At 36.6% G+C, this 24,034-nt stretch overlaps 1 protein-coding gene across 2 annotated transcripts in view; it reads right to left on the bottom strand.

Annotated features, from left to right (window-relative positions):
- cgnl1 (cingulin-like 1) overlaps window positions 1-24,034 on the bottom strand; it is a 107,006-nt gene that overhangs the window by 39,195 nt on the left and 43,777 nt on the right. For both annotated transcript variants that reach the window (XM_039770240.1, XM_039770239.1), the window contains one exon: window positions 666-872. In XM_039770240.1, coding sequence (XP_039626174.1) covers window positions 666-872 — 207 coding nt within the window. The remainder of the gene's footprint in view (window positions 1-665; window positions 873-24,034) is intronic.

The following is a 24,034-nucleotide window of genomic DNA, read 5'->3' on the forward strand; positions in this document are numbered from 1 at the left end:
AGTTTTAAAGTAAGCAGAGCAAGATAAGTGATGTAAAACACGAGTCTCTAGAAAGGAGATAGATAACAAATTATGTTTAAACCAAACCATGTATAAACTGCTGACCGCTGCCTCTTATTTTATACTGCTCTGTATGTCACTTCAATGCAACAGTAATATTAGAAATCTTTGAATTAGATGCAGTTATGTTCCCCATTAAATTATCAGCCACAAAAGCTAAGGACTGTCCCAGTAAAAGGCACGAGTTCAGTGTGCCACTAAATAATAAAAGGAAAGAAGTTTAAATACAAAACATTTAGGCTGTGCCATGGAATCTATAAACCCAAAGCTTTGTGTCTTTAACCTTCTTTCCTTTTTGGTGTAGAAACAACCTTTTTCCTTTGCAGATGCACACTGACGTAGCCCTACACTAACTCACACACACACAGACTGTATATAGTGGTACAGTTGGGCCCTACAATACTACCATTCAAATGAATAGCACCTTTGGATTAGAATATTTATAAAAAAAAAAACATATGTAAATGACACATTGGAGGGCCCCAACACCAGAATATCCCAAGAATATAAAAGTCACTTTAATGTGTGAAAAATCTCTTTTTTTACATAGCCGGTAATATAGAAGTGACTTAACATGATAAATAAGACTTAGCAAGATGATCTACCTCAAGCCTAGCAATCTTTTCTCTGCCCTTGTTCTCTTCTTTCTTAGTCTGATCAATAATTTTGTTAAGTTCAACAATTTCAGCCTCCAAGGCCAGGATTCTCTTCCGTAGTCGTTCATTTTCATCAGTCAGTTGTTTCATCCTGCTCTCAGCAGCTATTCGTGCTTCTTCAACTGTGTTCTTCTCTTTTGATATGTCTTTATGATTCTGTTTGGGAAAAAAAAAACACCACAAATCAGTTACCTTGTAAAGTTTACTTGCTGCACATATGTGGACATGCAATATTGAGATTTTTTAATTAAGTGATCAAAAATTAAAAAAATGAATTGACAGTAAAACTAAAAGGACATCAACATCAAATTACCTGGAAGAAAAGTAAAACCTGAGCAGAGCTTAAAAATGGGCTGGCATCAAATAAAACTCTAAAATATAATGTACACTGCAGCCCATATATGAATGTATGATAGCCACAAACAAAACAGACAGGTGGTGCAGAGTGTGAAGCAGTGTGCCTCAAGAGGTACACAGGGAGGCAGATGATGATGTACAGAAGGAGCCCAGAAAGTTAAAATAAAAAAAAAAAAAAACTAGAGAGAATCCAAACAGAATTGTTATTACTTCTTCTGCAGCACGATCTTATTGTCTCCAAGTGGAGACTTTACACTAAAGATTTTGCACTATTTATAAAAGCTGAAAATGAGGAAAAATGTTGCAGTTTTACATACATTTCCTCTTCAGAGCTATACTGTTTACCAATTATACTTCATGTCACTATGTGGCATTAGCTGGTGATATTAGGTGTTCATCAAAGCAGTATATTAAAAATGTATTTAAAAAAAAAAACAAAAAAAAAACGGATATGCTGCACCCAGTATCCTACTGACAGCCACAATAGTGTTATTCTGGTGTTTTTCTAGACTATAATAATATACTGTAATAAAATGTTACACTGATATGTTACACAAAAATATGTCAGCTCTTACTTGTAGCTAAATGATTCCAGTGCAATATGTATGCCTAACGTAATTGTGGCCTAGAAATATAAAACGTGCATTGATATTGTGCCTTTGCACTAGTACCTTGACTTCATAGGGGATTTAAATAATAAAAAACACACAAACTGTCAATAAAGGCATTTGAAATTAAAACTGGAATTCAGCTGCAAACTCTATAATAAGATGTAAATAAGTGAGGAAAGAAAACACTTAACAATTGTGATACTGGGTAGATTTATTAAGCTAATCAATCATGCCTGGTTATGTGTACTGACTTTTAGGTTTTCAGTGCTAATTAAAAAAAAATCAATATAGGCAAAATACAGACATGTATAGAGCATCAAGCAACACATTTTATCGGATGATCCAAATATGCATATCATTAACTTATTCTGTCTATTTTGTTCTCTTTAGAATTCCAACCAAACAACTGTTTATGGGCTCATTTGTCTTCTATAAGGATATACAAATTTCTCTACCCATAACCCTAATCTGGCAGTCAGTGAAGGCAGTGTGGTGTACTGGTTAAGGCTTTGGACTTCAAACCCTGAGGCCGTGGGTTCAAATTCCGCTACTAACTATCACTGTGTGACTCTGAGTTAGTCACTTGACCTGCCTGTGCTCCAACTGTAAAACCAACAGAAATGTAACCAATTACATCATGTTGTAAGTTGCCTTGGGTAAAGGCGTCACCCAAACAAGTAAATGCAAAAACCAACACCAATCCCAAGAAAAATAATGCAGTAATACCAGTGCAACAAAAACTTGTGAAGCCATACAGTACAGAATTTTTGAATGGTGTGTGAATATTTATTTTAATTATTGGTAGGGTGTGTAGATATTTAATTATTGAAAGGCATGTATATTTATTTTTGCAATTACAGTATGTGACATATAAGAAAATAATTTCCTTCTAGTAAGCTTAAAATTTTTAACTGTAGACGTCCTCACCATTAATGAACAAACAAACACACACTCTCTTTCTTAAATCAGTCTAGGACAAATAAATGTTAATGACACCTGTTGGGCTTTTACTCAGAATTACATTATATGTCAAATGTTTTTAAGTTTTATGAAAGCACTGCTTTGGTTCTACTAATGTCAATTTGAAAAATAAATTGTGATCAGACATCCCACTAAGCACACATTACATCAAAGTAAAAGCCACACCATTTGGGAAAAGAATCAACTGAGTTTTTGCCATAGTCCTATATATCTAATGTTGCAAAAATAGTTTTGAGATCAGAGATGAGGTGAAAAAACCTTCAAAGGAAAATTCAGAGTCATAAGGATAAGTCAATAACGATAACCAATTACATTCATATATTGTTTTTCTGGCATACTCAAAGTGCTTTACATAGACAGTGTGGAGACACTTCAACCACCACAAATATGTATCATTCATGTGGAGCATTGTTGCATTGCACCAGTATGCTGACCACACACAAGCTATCATGTGGTGAAGGGGGTGAGAGGGAAAGTTAGACAATTAGAGACAAGAGATAATTAAGGGTCACTGATGAGCAATTCAACGAGGACATCGGGAACCCCAAGTCCCCTAAACAGCCAATACTGTCACCTTGATGTGGTGGTGGGGCTTGTGCACCTTAGTGATGCTCAGATCTAGGTTGTCTGAGGCTTTGTGCTCCAGGTAGTGTTTCTTTTGGAAAACAGGTTTGGGTTGAAAGACCAGGCAAAGAATGGTTCGCATTGATCCTCATAAAGGTACAAATTTAAAGAGTGTTCCCTGCCCGGGATAGGACCCACTTCTGGAGCCAGGTCTGGAGGTGGCATTCGCCAGCAAGTTCCTGTATATCGGGCAACCCACATAAACCAACCAGGCTCACCACCTGCAAGACAAAGGGTGAGGGTCAGGTGCGATACCTGCTACCGCCATGACCTTAATCAGAAGAAGTGGAAAAGAAAATGAAATGGGAACAATGCGTCAGGTAACCTCCTACAGAAAGGCAGAAACTTGGGTTTACATCTCATCCAAAGAACGGCCAATTCTTACAGCACAGCATCCCCGTCACTGCACTGGGGCATTAGGATCAACCTGCACGCTCTCTTGGCCTTACCAACTCCTCTTTCACTAGTAACCCAATCTTTTCCTAGGATGGCCTCCCTTCCAAGTACTGGATTGGTCCAAACATGCTTAACTTCAGGTGGATCATCTATTCTGATGTGCATGTCATACGGGCAACTGCCTATACAGTATACATCAACTTTGAATGGCTGGTAAAACATTTTTTAGAAGAAATGCAGTACATATGCACTACATGCATATAAACTGACATTATGTGACAATTTGTAAAAATTATCGCTTATTGTATATTGAAACAGATGAAACTATGAGATAACTAAGTTGAATAAAATAAGTTCACAACTTACCTGCATATTATTTTTTGGCAGCTCTAAACTGGCCCAGTATGAGTGGAGTATGTTTGCACATGACTAGGCCTGTCCATGGCCAGTTTGTTCCTGCCTTGTACCTAATGCTGCTGGGATGGATTCACTAAACGAATGGACGGTTGTTACAAGGCCATAAATACAACAAACCTCACATGAATTACAGGTTTCCTGACAACATATTGGTAATCTATCCCACTTTCTCTTCTACTAGCTGTTTCCTACAAAGGTCATGGGTTGTGCTTGACCAGCACAAGCAAATACATACATGCACATAAAGCCTCAAATTTGTAGCCAAATAAGATGTGTAGATTACTATATGGAGAGAGCAAATCTAAAGGCATTGTTATTGACTGTTTTGCAAAACCAAGAATAAACTTTATGCAATAAGCATTGCAGCATTCTCAAATATTTTTTTTACATTCAGTTACGAAAAAGTTGATTATTTTTATGGAACAGTGTGTCATTGATGTGATATATTTTGAATGTTAAAGAGAAAAAAGAACACCACAAAGGAATTTAAAACTTGACCTTGAAAATGAATAAAATGATTTATAATATTAAGTTATTCAGGTGATAATAAGTCCTCCATCCATCCCAGTCAACTGCAACAAATTTTCTGCAGAACATTTGTTTTACCAATACATTCCCAAAGAAAAAAATAAAAATCCTGCTGCTTAAACCAAAGACTGGGAGATGCCTTCTGCTTAAAAAGTAAAAGTTTCTTGTAAAATGTATATGCTCAGCAGCTGTAGTGTTGCATTACAATATGCACAGAGCTCCAAAAAATAAACTGGTCAGGTGTGAAGTGTGTATGAAAATGACCTGCTATACAATTCATTCCCTGAAGTCTGTCCCAGTTGCTGTCTAGTGTCTGCTTACTGCATGACAGATATAACAAGGCAGGTTTTGATCACAAATACACTGTTCTGCATTTACTATCTACTGAGCATGCATTAGTCCCACGTCAACATGAACATTTGTCCTAAAATGATTTCACTCTGCCCTGCCACTTCTGTCATTTCAACTCCCAGCTGCCCTCTGGTGGTAAAGGCATGTTTAACTAACTGCGGCATGCTGGAGAGTCTCCTACCATAACTCTAAGCTTTATTGTTAAGTATAGAACTGTGAAATCTAACAATCATTCACCAATCAACATTTCCTTTTAAACAATACCTTTCACAGGTAGTACTATTTACAGTGTGTTTTGAATCCAATCAAGGCAATACAGGTAAGACAGATATTAAAAAAAAGCATAAAGTGTAGATTAAAAAAAAAATTAAATTAAAAATGTAAATATCAAACATGTACAAGAAAAGTAAATAGCAAAAAAAATATTTAGTGTGACCTCCCATTGCCTTTAAATTGTATCAATTCTCTTAAATCGACTGTTGTGCAGTTTTATAAGGGAATTGACTGGTAGTTTTCTCCCCCCTACAACCCTTCCCCAATTCAACTCTGGACTTCAGCTGCCTCATTTGCTTCCACCTCTCCAATGAATCTCATACATCCTCAATAATGTGGAGATCAGGGCTCAGAGGAAGTCGTACCTTCTGTTGGAGGACTCCTTGTTGTTCCCTTTGCTAAAGGCAGTTTATCATGACCTTGACCACATGTCCAGAGTCATAATCCTGCTACAGAATGAAGTTGGGGTCAATAAGGTGCCTCTCTGATGATGCTGTGTGATAGCTTTGAGTATGCTTATGTTTCTCATCATTGACGATTCCATTATTTCTGACCAGTTGACCTTTCCTTTATAGAAATGCAGTCCCAAATTTACAGGGAACCTCCACAATACGTTACTGCTGGCTGCAGTCAGTCTCTCATCCATTTACTTTTTTATAGCTCTTCTATAGACAAACTGTCTCCTGTCTGAGGAAAACATTTCATATTTGACTAGCCAGACCAGAATACTTGCTGCCATTGTTCAGTACCTTATTCCTTTTGTGTTTGTGAGTAGGTGGGTCCTTCTGCTTTGTTTCTACTTGGAGCAATAGCTTTTTGGCACCAACTCTTTCATGAAGACAGCTTTCAAAAAGACTTTTCTGGAAGTGTAGTGCATATCTGAGTTCCAATGGTTTCTGTGAGATCACAGCCAACACCATAACTGGACTTTTTTTTCTGCCATGTGCCGCATTTCTAGTCCTCAGCTTTGTCTGTTTCCTTGTCCTTGTTAGGACGATCTTAAACTGCACATCTTGAAGCTCTTTTCTGCTATGAAATTTCTGCTTGGGACATTTCTTGCTAATACAGGATGACCACCTTGTGTCTTGATCCTACGCTCAATCTTGCCATGGTGTAAGAATGAATGATTTCAAGTTTAAACTCTTCCATCTGCCACTTCCTCAGCTTTTAGTTTGGTTGTCCTTCAAGAGTTTGATTCCTGCTACAGCCATTTCTGCTTCAGTTAATCAGTTTGTTCAATCAACTCATTATGTCATTGATCAGTAGCACAGGTTTGTTATATTTGTTTAACCATCCACTGGGCTATATGCCAACTAAATTCACAAGATAGAGGACTATAACTTAATATGTTACTTTTTTTAAAAAAATGAAAACATTTCATCAAGAAATTTGCTCTTTTCTACTAATATACTAATACAGAAGACAACAAATAAACATCTAAGACAAAAAAAAAATAAAAAAAAACTAGGATGTCTAAGTCTTTTACACAATACAGTAAAATACAAGCTATACTGCAAAAAAAATAATGAAGGAGACTGTATAAAGCCCACAAAATGTCCAGGTACCCATTCAGACAATGACATATGACAAGCAATACATGCAAGAGCTATTTGATAGAAATGATATTGAAATCAGCACAGAAGAGTCAAGTTGATTTCAAAATGATATTACATGGGAACAATAACCCTAAAATAGAGAGTGAATGTAACTTCCTTCTTAAAGCTGTGGCTTGTATAGCCTCACATGTGTAGACCACAAAGCAAAAACAGATTTGAACTCAGCAATCTGGGCATTGCATCCCCAGCTTGGACCTTTTAAATTAGACTGGTACTCCCATGATCTGCCTTAACATCAATATAATGTTCAGCTGACCATTTTGAAAAGTAAGGTGCTCTCCAATCCATTTATATTAACACACAAAGACGTTATAGGTGCTGACATATGAGAATGAGAAACCAGAAACCCTTGGAATGTCAGAGATTTCCACACAAAAGCCAATTCTCCAAAGTACTGAAAGGAAATCCAAATCTGAGAAAGCAAATGGGGCACATCCAGTTCACACTGCAGCCAGCTGAGTAGAAAGCTTACTCAGCAGGTTTACTCAAGGTGTAGTATTACGCAGATAGACGGCTTTTCTTTAAAGCCCCAGCCATGCAGCTGATAAAAGCCTCTAAATAGCCGGGCACATAAACAGTGACAGAATCATTCGGCCCGACTCTTCAAGGACATTTGAGCAGTGAGACATTCAAGGTTATACTCTGGAAGCACCTAAACACACTAAAAGGTAGATCATTAACTACACAAAACGTATTCTTCATTAAAGCTCCTCTAATAATATCAACTACTGCAATCTTATTTGACACATTTCTGTCTCAGCCATGCTGTGCCCTTTTACCAAAATGGCATGGCACTCAACTCCCACCTCTTGCTCTGGTGGGTAGTGAGCACACTTGGCACATGACTTCTTTAGGAAGAATGCAACTGGGCTTACATGTGTCACATTGCTACCAGGCTCTCGTGTGAACAGAAACCCAAGACTTATCTCTAGGAGTGGATTGCTGTATCCCTGTTCTGAGAGGTTCAACATGATTTGCCGAGAACCATTATGGGGGATTTATTCGTCTTTGTGTGGCCAATTATTATCATGCTTATGAAGACAATGACTGAAGCACAAATACCCTTCCACCATCCCAAAGGTCACACAGTGTTAACAAGATTACATCCCTGCCACATACAAACTCAGTTTTGCACAAACTTCTGAACCTGAGTTTCGACTTTTTGATTCAGGGTGGTCTTTTTCCTACTGCACAGTTTTCTCATGGAAATTACCCTGGGCTGATGTTGAAAATGATGTACAATCTTCAAACTGAGAGCAATTAGGGGAGCGTTAAAACTTGGAATGCTGGATCAGTGAGACAGCGGCACTAACTAATATGACACCAGTCTTCCTACATGTATATATTTTTTAAGTTCAGTTATTTTTCATGGTTTTAAATTACTTTGTTGATTTGTTGGACAGTTAGACTCCGCTGAACAGTGACAATGGAAGCTGCCTTCCTGTTTGGGGATTACTGGTCATTTTCTTCAGATAGACATAGTCGCACAGAGTTAGGATTCAAAACCTATTTCCCAAGCCTACAACCTTTTAATCTTATGGCTCCTGTAACCTAGCATTGCTAAATTTATATAAATAGTTTACATAATAAGATCTCTGCCCTCTGCTTAGGTGACTTCATCAAACCTGTGTGGAACATTACCCAGACAAGGAGAAACATAAATTATTCTACAGGAGATTCCACCAGAAGATAGAGATCACCAGATTTGCTAGCTTGGATGATGGACTGCCTGCTACTTGGCTGTAGTTTATCCAGAAACATTGTGAGAATGGGAAATAGCAGGCAGGCAGACAGACAGACAGAGTGAGTACTTTATTTGTCCAAGGGGGAAATTTAGCTTTTTACTGAAGCTCAAGAAATGCTACAACAAACAACCACCACCCCTCAAATATATTTCATGAGCTTCCCAAGACAATGAAGAAAAAATACACATACAATTTAATGTATCTCAAAAAAAAAAAACTACACAGCAGTCTCTCCCTCTTTCACAGTTATATTTGAATAACACTTTTTAATTATTCTGAACTCCATTATAAATCAAAATCCATTAGTCAGGAGTAATAACCATAGCCAAACACATGCCATTTATTGAGAATCCACAGAACAAGGCAATTGGATCCAGACATCAATGTGGAACTCTTGACATCTGGAATAAGAACTACCTGCCAGTTAACAAAGGGGTGCAGAAAACAAGGTAGACAATCAAACAGCAACACGCTTTATATCATTTGTATTTGTCTGTATTTTATAAAGTAGTGACTAATTAAAATAGAAAAAATGGCGTCCAATTAATGGAACATAAAAAAATAAGATTTTATTCAATCCACTAATTTGTTTGCTTTCCAGACCACATTATTGTAACACTTTGTAATTGTTTGGCTATCAGTGCACTTGTGGCTTAATATGCATTGAACCATACTAAAATATAATTGTTAACATAATGCTTTGAATATTTTTATGCATGCAGAAGTCTTTTCCTTTAAACAGTATAAATTAGTGCATAAACTGGAATGATTTAAGTCACTAATTACACAACTCCCTGGGAAATTTGACTCACTTAATGCCCAAGAGCTCTGAGAGGAAAGACAATGGATAACTGTTAAAATGAACTACAAAGCAGTTTAATATTACAGATTAAAGCTCAAAGGCATATAAAGATTGTTTACAGAAAGGTTTCAATGTCTGAACGAAATCAGTAATATTCCGTCTAGACCTTTGCCAGAAAGCCACAATGAATCCCTTCACATCCAATTTACTGGGAAAGATGAATTCACTAAGGAAAGGATGCATTAAGAAACAGTGAGCATAGTCTGCCGTGGAAATGAAAAAGTGATGCTAGAAACGCCCTGGCTTAACTCCAAACTTCCTTTGCGTATAATTATATTAGTGCGTCCATATTTATGCTGGGGTCTCAAAATGCGCTTTAATCCATCTTCTGAACCAGCTTTTTGATAGTCATGGTTGTGTGTAGTTAGAGCTTACCACTGAATCCATCACAAAACACAAACTGCCTTACATGGGAAAATTACAGAGTAACCAATGAACCTACCATCATGCCTTTAAATTATGGTATGGGGGGTGTGGAGCAGGTGAGCACTAAGGTGAACAGAGGAAGAATATTCAAACTGCACACAGAAGGCAGTTGCACATCATTTCAATCAAAATTGCATTTCCTATTAATAATAATAAAAAACTATAAGAAAATAAGCAAATTGCTTTGTTTGCTGCCTACTAACTTATAGCCATCATATATAATTGCATTGGTATCAACACTTTTTTATTTTCTTTTTAATAGTTATCTAAATTTTGTTTCAGTTTACAATGTGCTTAAGTGAACATCTAATACATAAAAAGTGACTGGTATTTTCTATCACACCATTCACAGCACAAAGACCAAAACGCATGCAGAACGAATGCACATGACTAGTGGGTTGCACTTCCATGTTGGACAGCGACTGCAGAGAAAAGTTCAGGAACAAGATTTAGTGCACACTAACAAAAATGATACATCTCTCCTAACTTTGAGCTTCATTCCCTGTGATGACATACTAACTGCTTTTGAAGAACTTGTGGCTATTACTCTCCATCGAGAGCCAGAAATTCTCTTTGAGGAATGGATTTGTAAAAAACTTTTAACATATATTTTAAAAATTAGTGGATATCTTGTGTGTACATTCAAATGGCAACACAACATTGCAAAATGTATAAGTCTGTGTTTGCAAAATGCAGACACGAAGCACAATTTCCTGTCTGAGTACCAATATCTTAAAAGGAACGTCTTTGTCTTTATGTTGCAGTGGAAACAAGAAAGGCTGTCAGGCCTCACTTTCTCACATAAAGCTTGAAGAGTTATGAGATACAATAGAAATTAGCACTTAAAATGACTGCAGGTCTGAGGAGATGACTTGAGGACATACTTGTTTACCTGATGGAATTAATAAACATGGAGTCAAGCATACCATCCCTGGGGTGAAAAACTAACAAACAACACCATCCTTGTGATAAACAGATAACAAGCAACACAAGCATCGGGGAGGAAAAATAACAAGCTAGAGATATGGAAGGCAACAATGTGAAGACACCAAATGGAGGAAAAGATAACTAAATGAGCAAAGGGATTAATGGGGCTTGATCTGGCTATTAATGTGAACAGATTTAAACCAATTCAGGTAAACAAGTATGAGGCAGAAATTTAAGACTATTTAATAAGGGTATGCACAGGCATCCAATACAGTCAACCCTCGTTTATCGCGGTTAATCCGTTCCAGACTCTGCTGCGATAAATGAATTTCCGCGAAGAAGGATTCTTTATTTATAAATCGAATATTTTCGCAGTTAGAGCATAGAAAACCTGTTTACGACCTTCTAAATACAGTACAGAGACATTTGATGCAGCACAGAGGTTCAGAGAGCATCATTATGGATTTCCTACAGTACTATAATGAGTCCAAACCAAGATCCAGAAGAGACAGAGGAAGAAGCAAGAAGGGCTTTGGCAGTGGGTCACCCTGGGTGCCAGTGTCTCCGTTGACTGCTGTATATCCTTTTGGAAAGTATACTCAGAAAATTAAAAATGTTTCTAAACATAATGAATCACTTTGACTGTGACAGCCCAGTTAGAAGTTTTCTTTCTTTTTAATTTTCTTGCTTTATAGTCATTCTTGTGTTTGTTCAGACCAAAGTCTGTGTGTATATTTATTTATTTACTTACTTCTATACCTATGTATGTATTTACTTATTTAAAAAACTTCTGTAAAAATCCAAAATCCCCTCCCCGGGGATGAATAAAGTTTTATCTAAACATGCTGTTGGACTGATGATACTTCCAATTGGAAATGTTTTCTGATATGCTAGCAGAGCTGTCTGTTTGTAAATAAACAGGAAAGTTGGTTTTGGAGTCATTGTGTACTGGTAAATGCCACTGCCAACAGTCTATGAATGTGGTCACTATGAAAGATATGATATTTGATGAATGAACTGAGACTATCAATAAAGAACCTTGTGAGTAAATTAAGTTTACCATGTAACATTTAATATCACACATAAAGAGCTTAATCCAAATGTATTTTGTAACTGTGTTTATTAATGAAAGGTGATTTATTTAAAACTGAATGAATTTTTCAAAACACTCTTTGGATCAGAGTTTGTTCTGCCCATACATACTCAACTTACACATATATTTTAGAAATCCTTCTTATAAAATTCTGAAAAAAGGTAATAATTCAAGTGTTTTTTTCCCCGCTGCAGTGTCAAATTAAATTAACACACACTTGCTTCATAGCTTTCTGTCTGATTAACATATAAACTGTTACTTAAAAGAATACTTAAGTCACATGCCTAACCCAAAAGAAACAGCACGCAGGATGATAAAGACCTGTCTGGATCCACCACTAAGATATCAAGATTTATTTATGACTTACATCACCTAATGTATAAACAAATCTTGATAAAGAAACTTCTCAGAATGTTTGTTCCTGAAGCAAACCTTAATTTATTAGGGAATTGGGGCAGGGGTTCTTTAAAACTAACATGCACACATGCATTTGATAACGGAAAAAAAAGTCATTGATTAAAAGCAGATGTTTCCAAGAAGATGATAACGCAGCACCAAACCCACTAACTTGCATTCCTCCAGGTCACTGATCCCCGCATTAAGACATTTAGATAGTGACTGTGACCCACCAGCAACTATGATGTAGAGCAGCCACACACAGATAACTCCTAAAAAATAATAACCACTTTTATCCTCCAACCATATAATAAATAGACTTCATGTAAAACATTTAACAGATTTTGAGAAGTATTGAACGTGCAATGAAAGTGTTTTTAATAACTTTAAGAAATGTTCTTCACTGCCTGATGCAGTAAATTAAAGTACAGCTAAATATACAGAAAGTGATTTCTCACTCAAACATTTACTGCAAGCTGCCTCACAGCTCCAGGATAGTAGGCTTAAATCCTGAACCCGGGCACTGTGTGGAGTTTGTGTGTTCTCCTAGTGTTTGTGTGTTTTTATTATTTTTTTCTTCTGGAGACTTCAGTGTTGGTTGCTCGTATATCACAAAAAAATGCCTGTCAGCCATGTTAACTGAATTGGACACGTATAAGTGAAAATGGGTGGGAGCATTTGTGTGTCCCATGACAGACCAGCACCCCATCCTGCAGTGGTTAATGCCTTGTGTGTGCTGTTGGTATTGGCTCTGACTCCACACTTTCCCAAAATGGATTACTCAGACTATAAAGTGGAAGGATTGGTATTCACTGCTTAATTTAAGACAATTCTTATTAACAGATGTTGTCTACCTGTGTTTACTCCAATACAGTGTTGCAGAGGGCAATATTCTGACTGCCCTGGGTAGAAAGCAAGACCAATGAAAGATAAGATGTGACTGCCTTGCATGGATCACTCTCACAACTACATTTAAAAAAATAAAATCACAAACTAACTGTACTGGAATGCCTTTGGGATTATGAGAGATAAACTGGGGTACCTGAAAAAAAACACACGTATAGATTCCTTAATATACATTTCCTGAATGTGATCTTCAAGGGGGCAGGAAACATAAGCATTTTCTAAATCAGTCATTTACTTTCGTATCATTCACCTTATATCTGTACTGTCCCCTAATTCCAAACACTTCCAGCAGCATTCGCAGTTTCAAGGCCCATCTGCCATGTCTCATTCAGCATGCTGAAACACAAACTACATGCAACCACTCTCACACAATAACCACTCACCTTTTGATGAGAAAATATTTCAGAAGCATACCCATGTATACATCAAACATCATCAACCATCTTTGACTGAGAATTAAAACATGGGGTTACACTGAAAGAACATGGGTATAACATTGGCAGGGCATGGACAAATAACTTTTGAAGGGTACTCTCTGAAGGATGAATGCCCAATGCTGTTAACAAAAACCAGTGCAAACTGAAAGGCATCTCTACAATGTGTCTTAGCATTCTGAAAAGATGAAGTCCTCTCTGGGAGGTTAAAAACATCTGGGAATTCAAAACCTGGTGATCTGCTTCAACCCAGATGTGTAAGCCTATAAAGTAAATCTTCATTATTTGCCTAAAATGACAGCCCCTACCAAAACTTTAATGCACTGCATGGTGGAGCAGTAATGTCTATAGATACACTTGAGAAATGGGGAATAAAAAAGCCAATGTTATAATATAACAGCACTTGAGCTGGAATGGGGCATATTCTATGTTTTATGCTTTACTAAATGTTCCCAGTGTAACAAATTTCCCTGAGAAGTACCTTGACTTTAAATTATCATGTGTGCTTAGTATCGATAAATGCTATGTAGAATAAAAATTGATCCAGTCTAGCAACTTATTCACAATAGCACAAATGATAGATGAGGAATTTACAAAGATATATATGATTCTATGTAACTGCAACTCAACCAACACAGTAAAATAAAATGACTAGTCAAACTTTTAAACCATGCTGGACAAACAAAAAAATTTAATCATATAAACTAATACTAAACACAACATAAACAACTGCAGTGAAAACTGAAAAATATAAAAAAAAAAAAAAAAATAGAAAGCACACAAAGCTATGGGAACATACAAAAGCAAATTCAGACTTCTTTGTGTAGTTAAATAAAATGAATAATGCAACCCTACAACAATAAAACAAGGCTGTAGAGCACTCTTTCACTGTTCACTCCTACACTACAGAACTTAAGAATTGCTCTCAAGTTTTTCATTTCCACCAAGGACTAACTACCCAAGAACACCTTCAGCCTTCCACAGTCACTCAACTTTCAGTTATACAATTATTTAATGCAAATGCAGTGTATTTTTCTCCCAAGATCTTTGTTTCTTTCCCTACATTAGATTTATCAAGATACTATATATATATATATATGCCCGCTTCCCCCCTTTCTCCAGAGAGGTGGGAGGGCCAGGATGTAGGGTGTGGAAGGGACGTCCTCCCTGGGCGTCCTTCCCTTCTACCCCCATTCCGCCCTCTGTGCCCATCCCAGTCCCCACTCTGGGAGGTGGGGGCGGCAGCGGTCCTCCATGGGGTGCTGCACGGACATGTGGCCTTGGAGAGTTATATATATATATATATATATATATATATATATATATATATATATATATATATATATATATATATATATATATATATATATATATATATATATATATATATATATATATATATATATATATATATATAAAACACTGCTACCAATGGAACAAGTGTACAAGCATTCTTAAACAAGTCAAAATTATGAGCTTTGTAGCGATTTTCAGAAAAATATTTAAGAACCTGTCAAGGGAAAATGTTCATATTAATGTGCATTTCAAATTTGCCTCACTCGTACATCATCTTAAAATTCAATATTAAACAATACAAGATAACATAATAAAATTCTAGTCCAACATAAATGACTGCAAATTACCGTAAGAATTTTGACATCGAGACAGTATAATAAACACTATGACCTGAGTATCTGTTCAAGTCAAGTGATAATAACTACTAGAAAGTATTGCTAGACAAAAGAGCGCAGTCAGCATTGGTACAGTACGAGTACAAGAGGTGGGCTTAGTAAATGTAAAATACAAGAGAAGAGAGCCATGGCGTTTGAATATTAGGATCAATGAAACTTCATGAACACACCTAAATAGTCTTGAATTGGTTGTTTGACAATTGGCACATTTGCAGTTTTTCGTTCATTCAGTTCATCCTTCTGGAAGCTAAAAGCAGTCAAATATGTCCATCACACACAATATAAAAAGCCTAGCTTGGCTTTCAAAGTTTAGATCAGAGATAATTAGTGGTCTTCACTTACAAGGTTTATACATCAGCATCAGACTCTCACTCCAAATGATCCATCATCAGCATATACATCAGCTTAATGAAAACCTTCTCTATAGTGTCACCTTATTGTTACTGTGTGCTTTTATTTTTTTTTTTTATTAAACAATGACCATCTGCCCAGATCAATAAACCCATGCTATCCAAGGGTCAGTGAAGGGACACTTTTGAATCTCATTTTATTACTTTCTCAATAGTATCACCTTATTGTTATTGCATGCTCTTTTTTTGAACAATGACCATCTGCCCAGATCAATAATCTCATCCTATATTAGGGCCAGTAAAGAAATATTTTTGAATACCATTTAATTACCAGAGTTAATAGACAATAAAGTGACCTGAAAACACTTCAATAACATGGGGCAGGAATACTCCCCAAAAAAAAAAAAAAAAATCCCATTCCCAACGGAGGCCTCTGTCAACTCCTTCCTGCACCACCGGGTTCTTACTGTTTCCAGTACTGTTGGCATTATTCCAGACATTATTCTTTTTTGCATGTAAATAATGAACAACAAAAGAATGTCAAATTTCACTGCTGAATAGCTCATTTATAAAACTGAAAATGATCCAAATGCTCACTGAATGCAAAAACTTAAGCAACTCCTAGAGATTCAAACTCTTTGTAATTGAAGGATAAGAGCAAGTGAAGAATTGCGAGGAGATGATGCAGTTTTGTTAGCTGGTGGCTAATTTTTTTCTTTTAAAGAATATTTTATTTATTTAACTAGTATGTTTAACCATGAAAGCAATCGTTTAAAAATATCTATTGTATGAGTACTGGAAAGTCAAATTTCTTGTTAAAGGTGATATAACTGTTTTTTGGGAAAGAACTTGCAAACTTGTGACTTCATGCAGCACCTTTCTAGAATTTGGAGAAGCCTTACAGGTACAGTAGAGCCTTTTTAATATTTCAACGTGAGAAGTACCACCAGCCAGGGTAAGAAAGTCATTCAGAGGCGAGACACCATAAGGCAGCAATGCTTTTGTGAATTTAATTACTATGAAGTATTGTTTTATCTTGCTTTTAGATTTCATTTGCAGTATCAGCACAGAATGATTCTTTGCATTTGATCCAGAGCTCTTTTAAATTTAATTGTACTTCTTGTTTTGACTGGTTCACGTATCTTGTTCTTTCCTTTTCTTAAAGTGAATTAACTAAACTGCTGTTAATGGCCATCAAGAAAATATGTCTACACATTCTGTTGTGATGGCAGAAATAGTATTGTGTGTGTGTGTGTGTGTGTGTTTGTAGGGGTGGGCCATAACAGTTTAGTTTGTCACACAAACACATCCCCACTGACCTACTTATTCTTAACATATCAGTTGTGTTATTATTGCCTGAAACAAGCTCATCTTTCACCAATTGTCATCCATAATTATGCCTCTTTCTGGAAGATAATAAGGCAAAACTGAGCAACGCCTCATTAGACATGACCTGCCACTCCAATTATTTTCCAACAAGAGCAAATCAATGCTCTATTTCCAGAGGCCATCTCTATAGAATCTCAAGTGTCAATGTAAATCAGAGGAGACAGCAGAAAAAGAGACACTCTGGGACTAAGACTGAAAGTTGCTCAACAAACTGAAAATGCACATGCAAACACATTTGGTGTGCCCTGTACATTACAGTAGGCAAAGTTTTCTGCACTCTGTGTGTTTCATGTCTGGCTGCATGTAAAACCATTTTTTCTCTAAATCAGACAATAATTAAAGCATATGCACTCATGCTTTTTCCATATACTAAATTTCTTTTAAGGTGGAAGCAGAGACTCGCATTCTGGTCTTAATTACCCATAATTATATACATAATTTAACAGCCACAGTGTAAAGTCTACGTCCTGGAAACATATTCAACAGCTCTTACTAGCATTGCACAAACTGAACTTTGGCATATTTCTGATAATGTTCTGAACTACTCTGCAAAACTAAATGGAATAATTAGATGTGGAAAAAAATGAATGAGTAACCGGGACAAGCAAAACTGGATGAATAGATAGATGGATGTTAATTAGTGGCTGAAAATGTAAAAGGAAAGACAAATTACCAAGTTGCAACTTTCTTGTCATTAATTTGCAACTCACTCATCATTATCAGTTTGCCAATGTGGAATAATATTTATCGTAACCACAGTTAACTTCTGTGACTGCAGAATTGTACTTTGCTTTCCTCTGAACATAGAACTTTCTATAAAACCATTGTTTGCCGTATAAACTAAAGATTTTCCAGGTTTACAAAAATTAAACCCCACTAACATTTACATTTTAAGTAGCCATAAGTAAGGAATACCATAACATCCTCAAACTTCATTTAGATGGTTATTGGGGTGCAGAGCCTATCTTAGCAGCAAGGCACTAAGTAGGAAAGAGCCCTGGACAGGTCAGCACTCCATCAGAGCACGCACTTAAGCAAATGTCCACACACTCACTGGATTCACCAATAAAATAACCACAAGAACATTAGGAATGTAGGAGGAAAACTGGAATACCCAAAGAAAACCAAATGTGCAGACAAGGACTGGGTACAGGATCCACAAGGCTGCAAGTGCTAAACACTGAGCCACTGTTTGCAATTTAGATTTTATTTCCCCCCCTTCAGGAAAAGCAAACCACACAACTACTGTGTTTCTGAACCTTCATTTAACCGGGCAGCACTAACAGCTTTTTTTTTTTTTATAATGACCGAATTATAGAAAACAAAGTAGATGAAGATCAAAAAAGCAAGTGCAATTGAAGAAAAGTAAATTTAAGATATTAATAATATATGCATTAATGAATTAAAATGAACCAATGTCAGCTCATTTCAGAATGTATCATTATACTTTGATAACTGCTATACAACTATGTCTACAGAATCTGTATGACATGACTGGCATAAAGAGAATAAAGGGTTTGTCCCACTCTGAAATGTTAATGGAATTAAACTGCTTTATCCTTAAGCAGAAATTAATTCATATAGAACTAACCTTTAAAATAAAAATCAGCTAAACAGATCCAGTAGCATTATTTTAGTTAAGCAATGAATCATGCACTCAAGGACACTGGTGAAAAATCAAGGAGTAGGGCCTTTAAAACGGATGGCAGTTAGCAGTTTTTTTTACACAAAGGGTGAAGGAAATCTGTAACAAGTTACCAAGTTAGATAGCTGAAGCAGAACTCTTGATAACTATTAGACACTGTCTGGATGAGGTATTGTGAAAATGTAGCTATGAGTGAACCAAATGAGCTTGACGGACTGAATAATCTCCTCTCATTTGTCAAGACGTCATATGTTCTTATTCTTTATTCTCACTTACTGTACTTAAAAATGACTAATCACTGTTGCTATAGTTTGTTTTTCAAGGATTCCTGATTGTTTTTCTGCTTATTGAAGGCAAAATAAAAACATATAAAAAAAAATATTTGTATCTGTTAAGTTGAGAGGTTAACAGGTTCTGCACCTATCACTATAAGTTCAGGTCACCATAATGCATAAAATGCATTGCAAAACACAGCTTCATGTTCAGGAATTAACCAGCAAACAGCCCCACCTAAACTGCACTTATGCTTTCCTGAATTAGTAAAATAACATGTATGAATCTGCGGCGATTCCAAACTACAGACTATGTACTGCTACACCATAATAAACTTTAGAAAAAGGAAATTATATCTCAAAAATGGATGTGACCTCAACAGTTAGTAAACAGTGAACATTGAAAACTGTAAAATCAAAAAGGAAAAAGTAAGTACAGGAAGCATGTTGCTAAACTGAAGAATAGCAAAACCCAGCACAGCTGGAATAACAGGAAATCTCTCACAAGCGACACTAAGCTCAACTCCCAGTTTATTTGCCAAAGACGTTATCTTTGTGAGGAGCCAAAATGGTACATTTGTGTAAAAAAAGAAGTTAAAGTGTAATTTGTTCAGGTTACACAGACACATTTCTTTGTTCTTGACAAATCATTAAAGTATGCTAAATTTAACATACATACATATATATGCATATTATATATATATATATATGCATATTATATATATATATATATATATATATATATATATATATATATATATATATATATATATATATATATATATATATATATATATATATATGCATATTATATATATATATATATATATATATGCATATTATATATATATATATATATATGCATATTATATATATATATATATATATGCATATATATATATATATATATATGCATATTATATATATATATATATATATATATATATGCATATTATATATATATATATATATATATATATATATATATATATATATATATTATATATATATATATATATATGCATATATATATATATATATATATATATATATATATATATATATATATATATATATATATATATATATATATATATATATATATATATATATATATGCATATATATATATATATATATATAATATGCATATATATATATATATATATATATATATATACACACACACACATACATACATATACATATATATAGATATGTATGTGTGTTTGCAGTGTGGGTTTCCTCTGGGTACTCCAGTTTCCTCCTACAGTCCAAAGACATGCAGGTTAGGTGCACTGGCAAATCTAAATTGTCCCTAGTGTGTGCGCCTTACGGTGAGCTGGTACCCTGCCCTGGGTTTGTTTCCTGCCTTGCACCCTGTGTTGTCTGGGATTGGCTCCAGCAGACCCCCGTGACCCTGTGTTCAGATTCAGCAGGTTGGAAAATAGATGGATGGATGGATAATGGATGTATGGATAATGGATGGATGGATATATATAAGACATTGAAATACAGTAACAAACATACAGCTGTAGTTCAATGGTTTACCCAAAAGATGCAATACTCCTCTATGCAGAATCTAAAAATGTCATCAGTACTGTAAACAGCTCCTGTTTTCTCAAAGTGGACTACTAAAGACACCCCTCTGGACCAATTAAAGAGCCCACCAGACAGACACAGGAGAAATAAAAGATGAAAAGCTTGACATACGGTTAAGATTTAGTTTCCGCACTATGTAGACATCCAAAAATATAGTACATCTATACTGAAGATACATCTGCCATTTCAAAATATGCTTTTGGAAAGAGGTAGAGGTGTACATTGCAGGCCACCCAAATATTTGAGAGATACACTCATCTTAGAGTGGGACTCAATGGTTTGTCATAAGTATATTCCACAGCAAATTCTGAACTACAGCAAGCATCAGTTCTTGTAATATCAGTTTATTCAAATATTTTTCTAATGTTTGAATTATAAGATTGAATTAAAGGCTGTACCAATGGATGAAAAGGTTTTCTCTGGATACTTCGGCTTCATCTCACTTTCTTATTTCCTGCCTTCTCTGCCCAAAGTGACTAAGTAAGGGTGTATACCTTAGCAATACTATTTATGCCAAATTTAACAATTACATATTTTATATCAATCCCAATTTTATATATTGCCACTAACTGTATGCAACTTAAAATGATGCTTTACATTGCAAAAATAACTGCAATAAAGCAAAACAAATTTATACAAAATCTCTGCCTATACTGTATATAAAAAAAGTTGAAGGACTAACAATCTTTTCCCTCTTGAGTCACACAAACATTTTCTTCTTCTACCAGGATTACAACAGCAAATAGAGGGCAGAAAAAAATTGTATTGCAAATTAGTGCTCATGTCAAGAATTACCACAGCATGATGCTATATAACGTATTTTAAGTAACATCTTAGATTGATTCACAGCCCTGTCATTGCCTTTGCTGAGTCTGCACACAACACCATGTCCCAGGAGTTTACTCTGCGTAGCGTGGCTTCTTCTCAAACCCTGAATATGTGTAGCTACGTTAACAGTCGTAATTCTAATTATGGGACATACTCATAACCAGCTGAAGGTGGTAAAGGAGGAGAGACTGAAGGCAAAACTGAGTGCCATTATGAACAACGCTGCATATTCTCTTTCTGATACGTTACCATGGAGAACTTTCAGTCACCAAAATATTCAGCAGAAGTGTGTCGAGAAACACGACTGGAGTTCCTTAATACCAAAGGCAATACACCTGGATAATGCCTCACTGGGACTGTGACTGCTCTTTTTTATCCTTAGTCACATCAGAAGCTTTCTTTCTTTCTAGTTATTTCAAAGCTGTTCAAAGCTGATCCTCCGGCTAGGATGTTGGATACATCTCTGGGTCCACGGTTCTTGAGGCTGATCCTCCAATTAGCTGTGAACCACCCAATCTCATTGAGATTGCACATGTGGTGAACCAGCTGAGGAGGGGAAAGGCTACAGGGATCTGTGGTATCTGGGGTGAACTTCTCCAGCCTGGTGGTAAGGCTGTCCTCCTGGCATTGCAAGCAATCTTTGCTTCCATTTGGGAGACTGGCGTCATCCCAACTGACTGGAAAACGGGACTTGCCGTCCCTATCTGGAAAGGGAAGGGTGATCGCCTGGATTGCAGCAACTACAGGGGGATAACACTGCTCTCGGTGCCGAGTAAGGTCCTTGCTAGGGTCGTCCTCAATAGGATCCATGATCACGTGCTTACCTACCAGCGACCGGAACAGTCTGGTTTTACACCTAAGAAGTCTACCATTGACCATCATGGCACTGAGGGTTCTCATGGTGTGCCAACGCAAATATCGACAGAGTTTCTTTGCAGCCTTTGTCGATTTTTGCAAAGTGCTTGACTCAGTTGATCAAGCTGCCCTGTGAAAAATCCTGAGGATTCGCGGGATCCCGTCGAGGTTGCTGGATATCATGGCCAGTCTGTACACTGGTACTGTGAGTGCTGTGCAGAGTGGAGGCAGGACATCTGTGTATTTCCCAATTGATTCTGGGGTTCGTCAGGGGGATGTTCTTGCTCCTACTCTGTTCAATGCTTGTATGGACTGGGTGTTGGGCAAGGTCGTGGGGTCCAGCGGCTGTAGGGCATCTGTTGGTGAGGAAAGGTTCACAGATCTTGACTTTGCTGATGATGCTGTGATCTTCGCAGAGTCAATGGAGGCTCTGATTGGGGCACTCAAGAGACTGAATAAGGAGTCTGAGTGTCTTTGGTTGCGAGTGTCCTGGATAAAAAACAACATCAGGCCTTTAATGACCTCTTGGGCACAGCCATCAGCAGTGTGTCTGTTTGAGGAGAGAGTGTTGACCTTGTTGAGTGGTTTACTTACCTTGGCAGTGACATTCATGTCTCTGGTGACTCTTTCTGTGAAGTCAGTAGATGGATTGGGAGAGCATGGAGATCATGAGGTCGCTGGAAAGGGGTGATGGAGCTCCCAATATCTGCAAAAGGACAAAGGTCCAAGTCTTTAGAGTCCTGGTGCTTCCTGGCTTGCTACATGGATGCTATCCATGTGACCAGAGACGAAGACTGGACTCCTTCAGTACTGTGCCTCTCCGGAAAACCCTTGGGTATCGTTGGTTTGACTTTGTGTCGAATGAGTGGTTGCTTATGGAGTCCCAAATGAGGCACACTACCTGCATTGTGAGGGAACATGTGGCGCGTTCCCCAGAGGGTGATCCAGCTCGTAAGATCCTTATTGTTGGGGACCTGAGTGGCTGGACCAGGCCAAGGGGTCGCCCACTTAACAACTGGCTGCGGCAGATAGAGGGTCAATTCCGGAGGGTGGGACTGGATCTCGTGTCTGCCTGGAGTGTTGCAAACCGGGATCCCGAGTTGTTTTGTTGTGCAGTGGGTGCAGCAACACATTGTACCAGTGCATGCTCCCCAACTTGACTTAACTTGCTAGTAATTTTTCTCTGTGTGTTTTTATAATATTTTTGTTTCTATATATTTGTGTATTTATTTACAGAGCTTCTTCAAAAAGCCAAATACCCCCTTGGGACAAATAAAGATCTACTTTATTCTAATGAAATCTAAATTGTCTCAGAGTTTGAGCTTGTGTGTGTCTGTGTGAGTCTCCCATCCAGGATTATTTGCTGCCTCATGCTGACAGAACAGAAGTAGAAGCCTGTACTGAAAAAGGCCGGTTCAATAAATGTATGGATTATAAATTATGGTATAGAAAATATACATATGCAACCAAACAAAAGCAGATAAGTTAATTAAGTTACTGATGTGATAATTAGATAGATAGATACTTTACTCTTAACTATCTTTTTAATTAATGTAGAACAGTAACAAAATGACTGATAATAGGGCAGCAGAAGAATACTATTATAGGAAAAATGGTAAAAAAAAATAGACCAACCAGAGTTGGTGTTCCTTTAAATGAGCAATAACAATGCTTAGTTTTAAGTGAACACATTATTTTGTAAGCTTTTCTAATCCCCAGGAGAAAACAAATGCATATGTAGCAC

This window comes from Polypterus senegalus, chromosome 12 (assembly GCF_016835505.1).
Source record: "Polypterus senegalus isolate Bchr_013 chromosome 12, ASM1683550v1, whole genome shotgun sequence".
In the NCBI taxonomy this organism is placed as follows: domain Eukaryota; kingdom Metazoa; phylum Chordata; class Cladistia; order Polypteriformes; family Polypteridae; genus Polypterus; species Polypterus senegalus.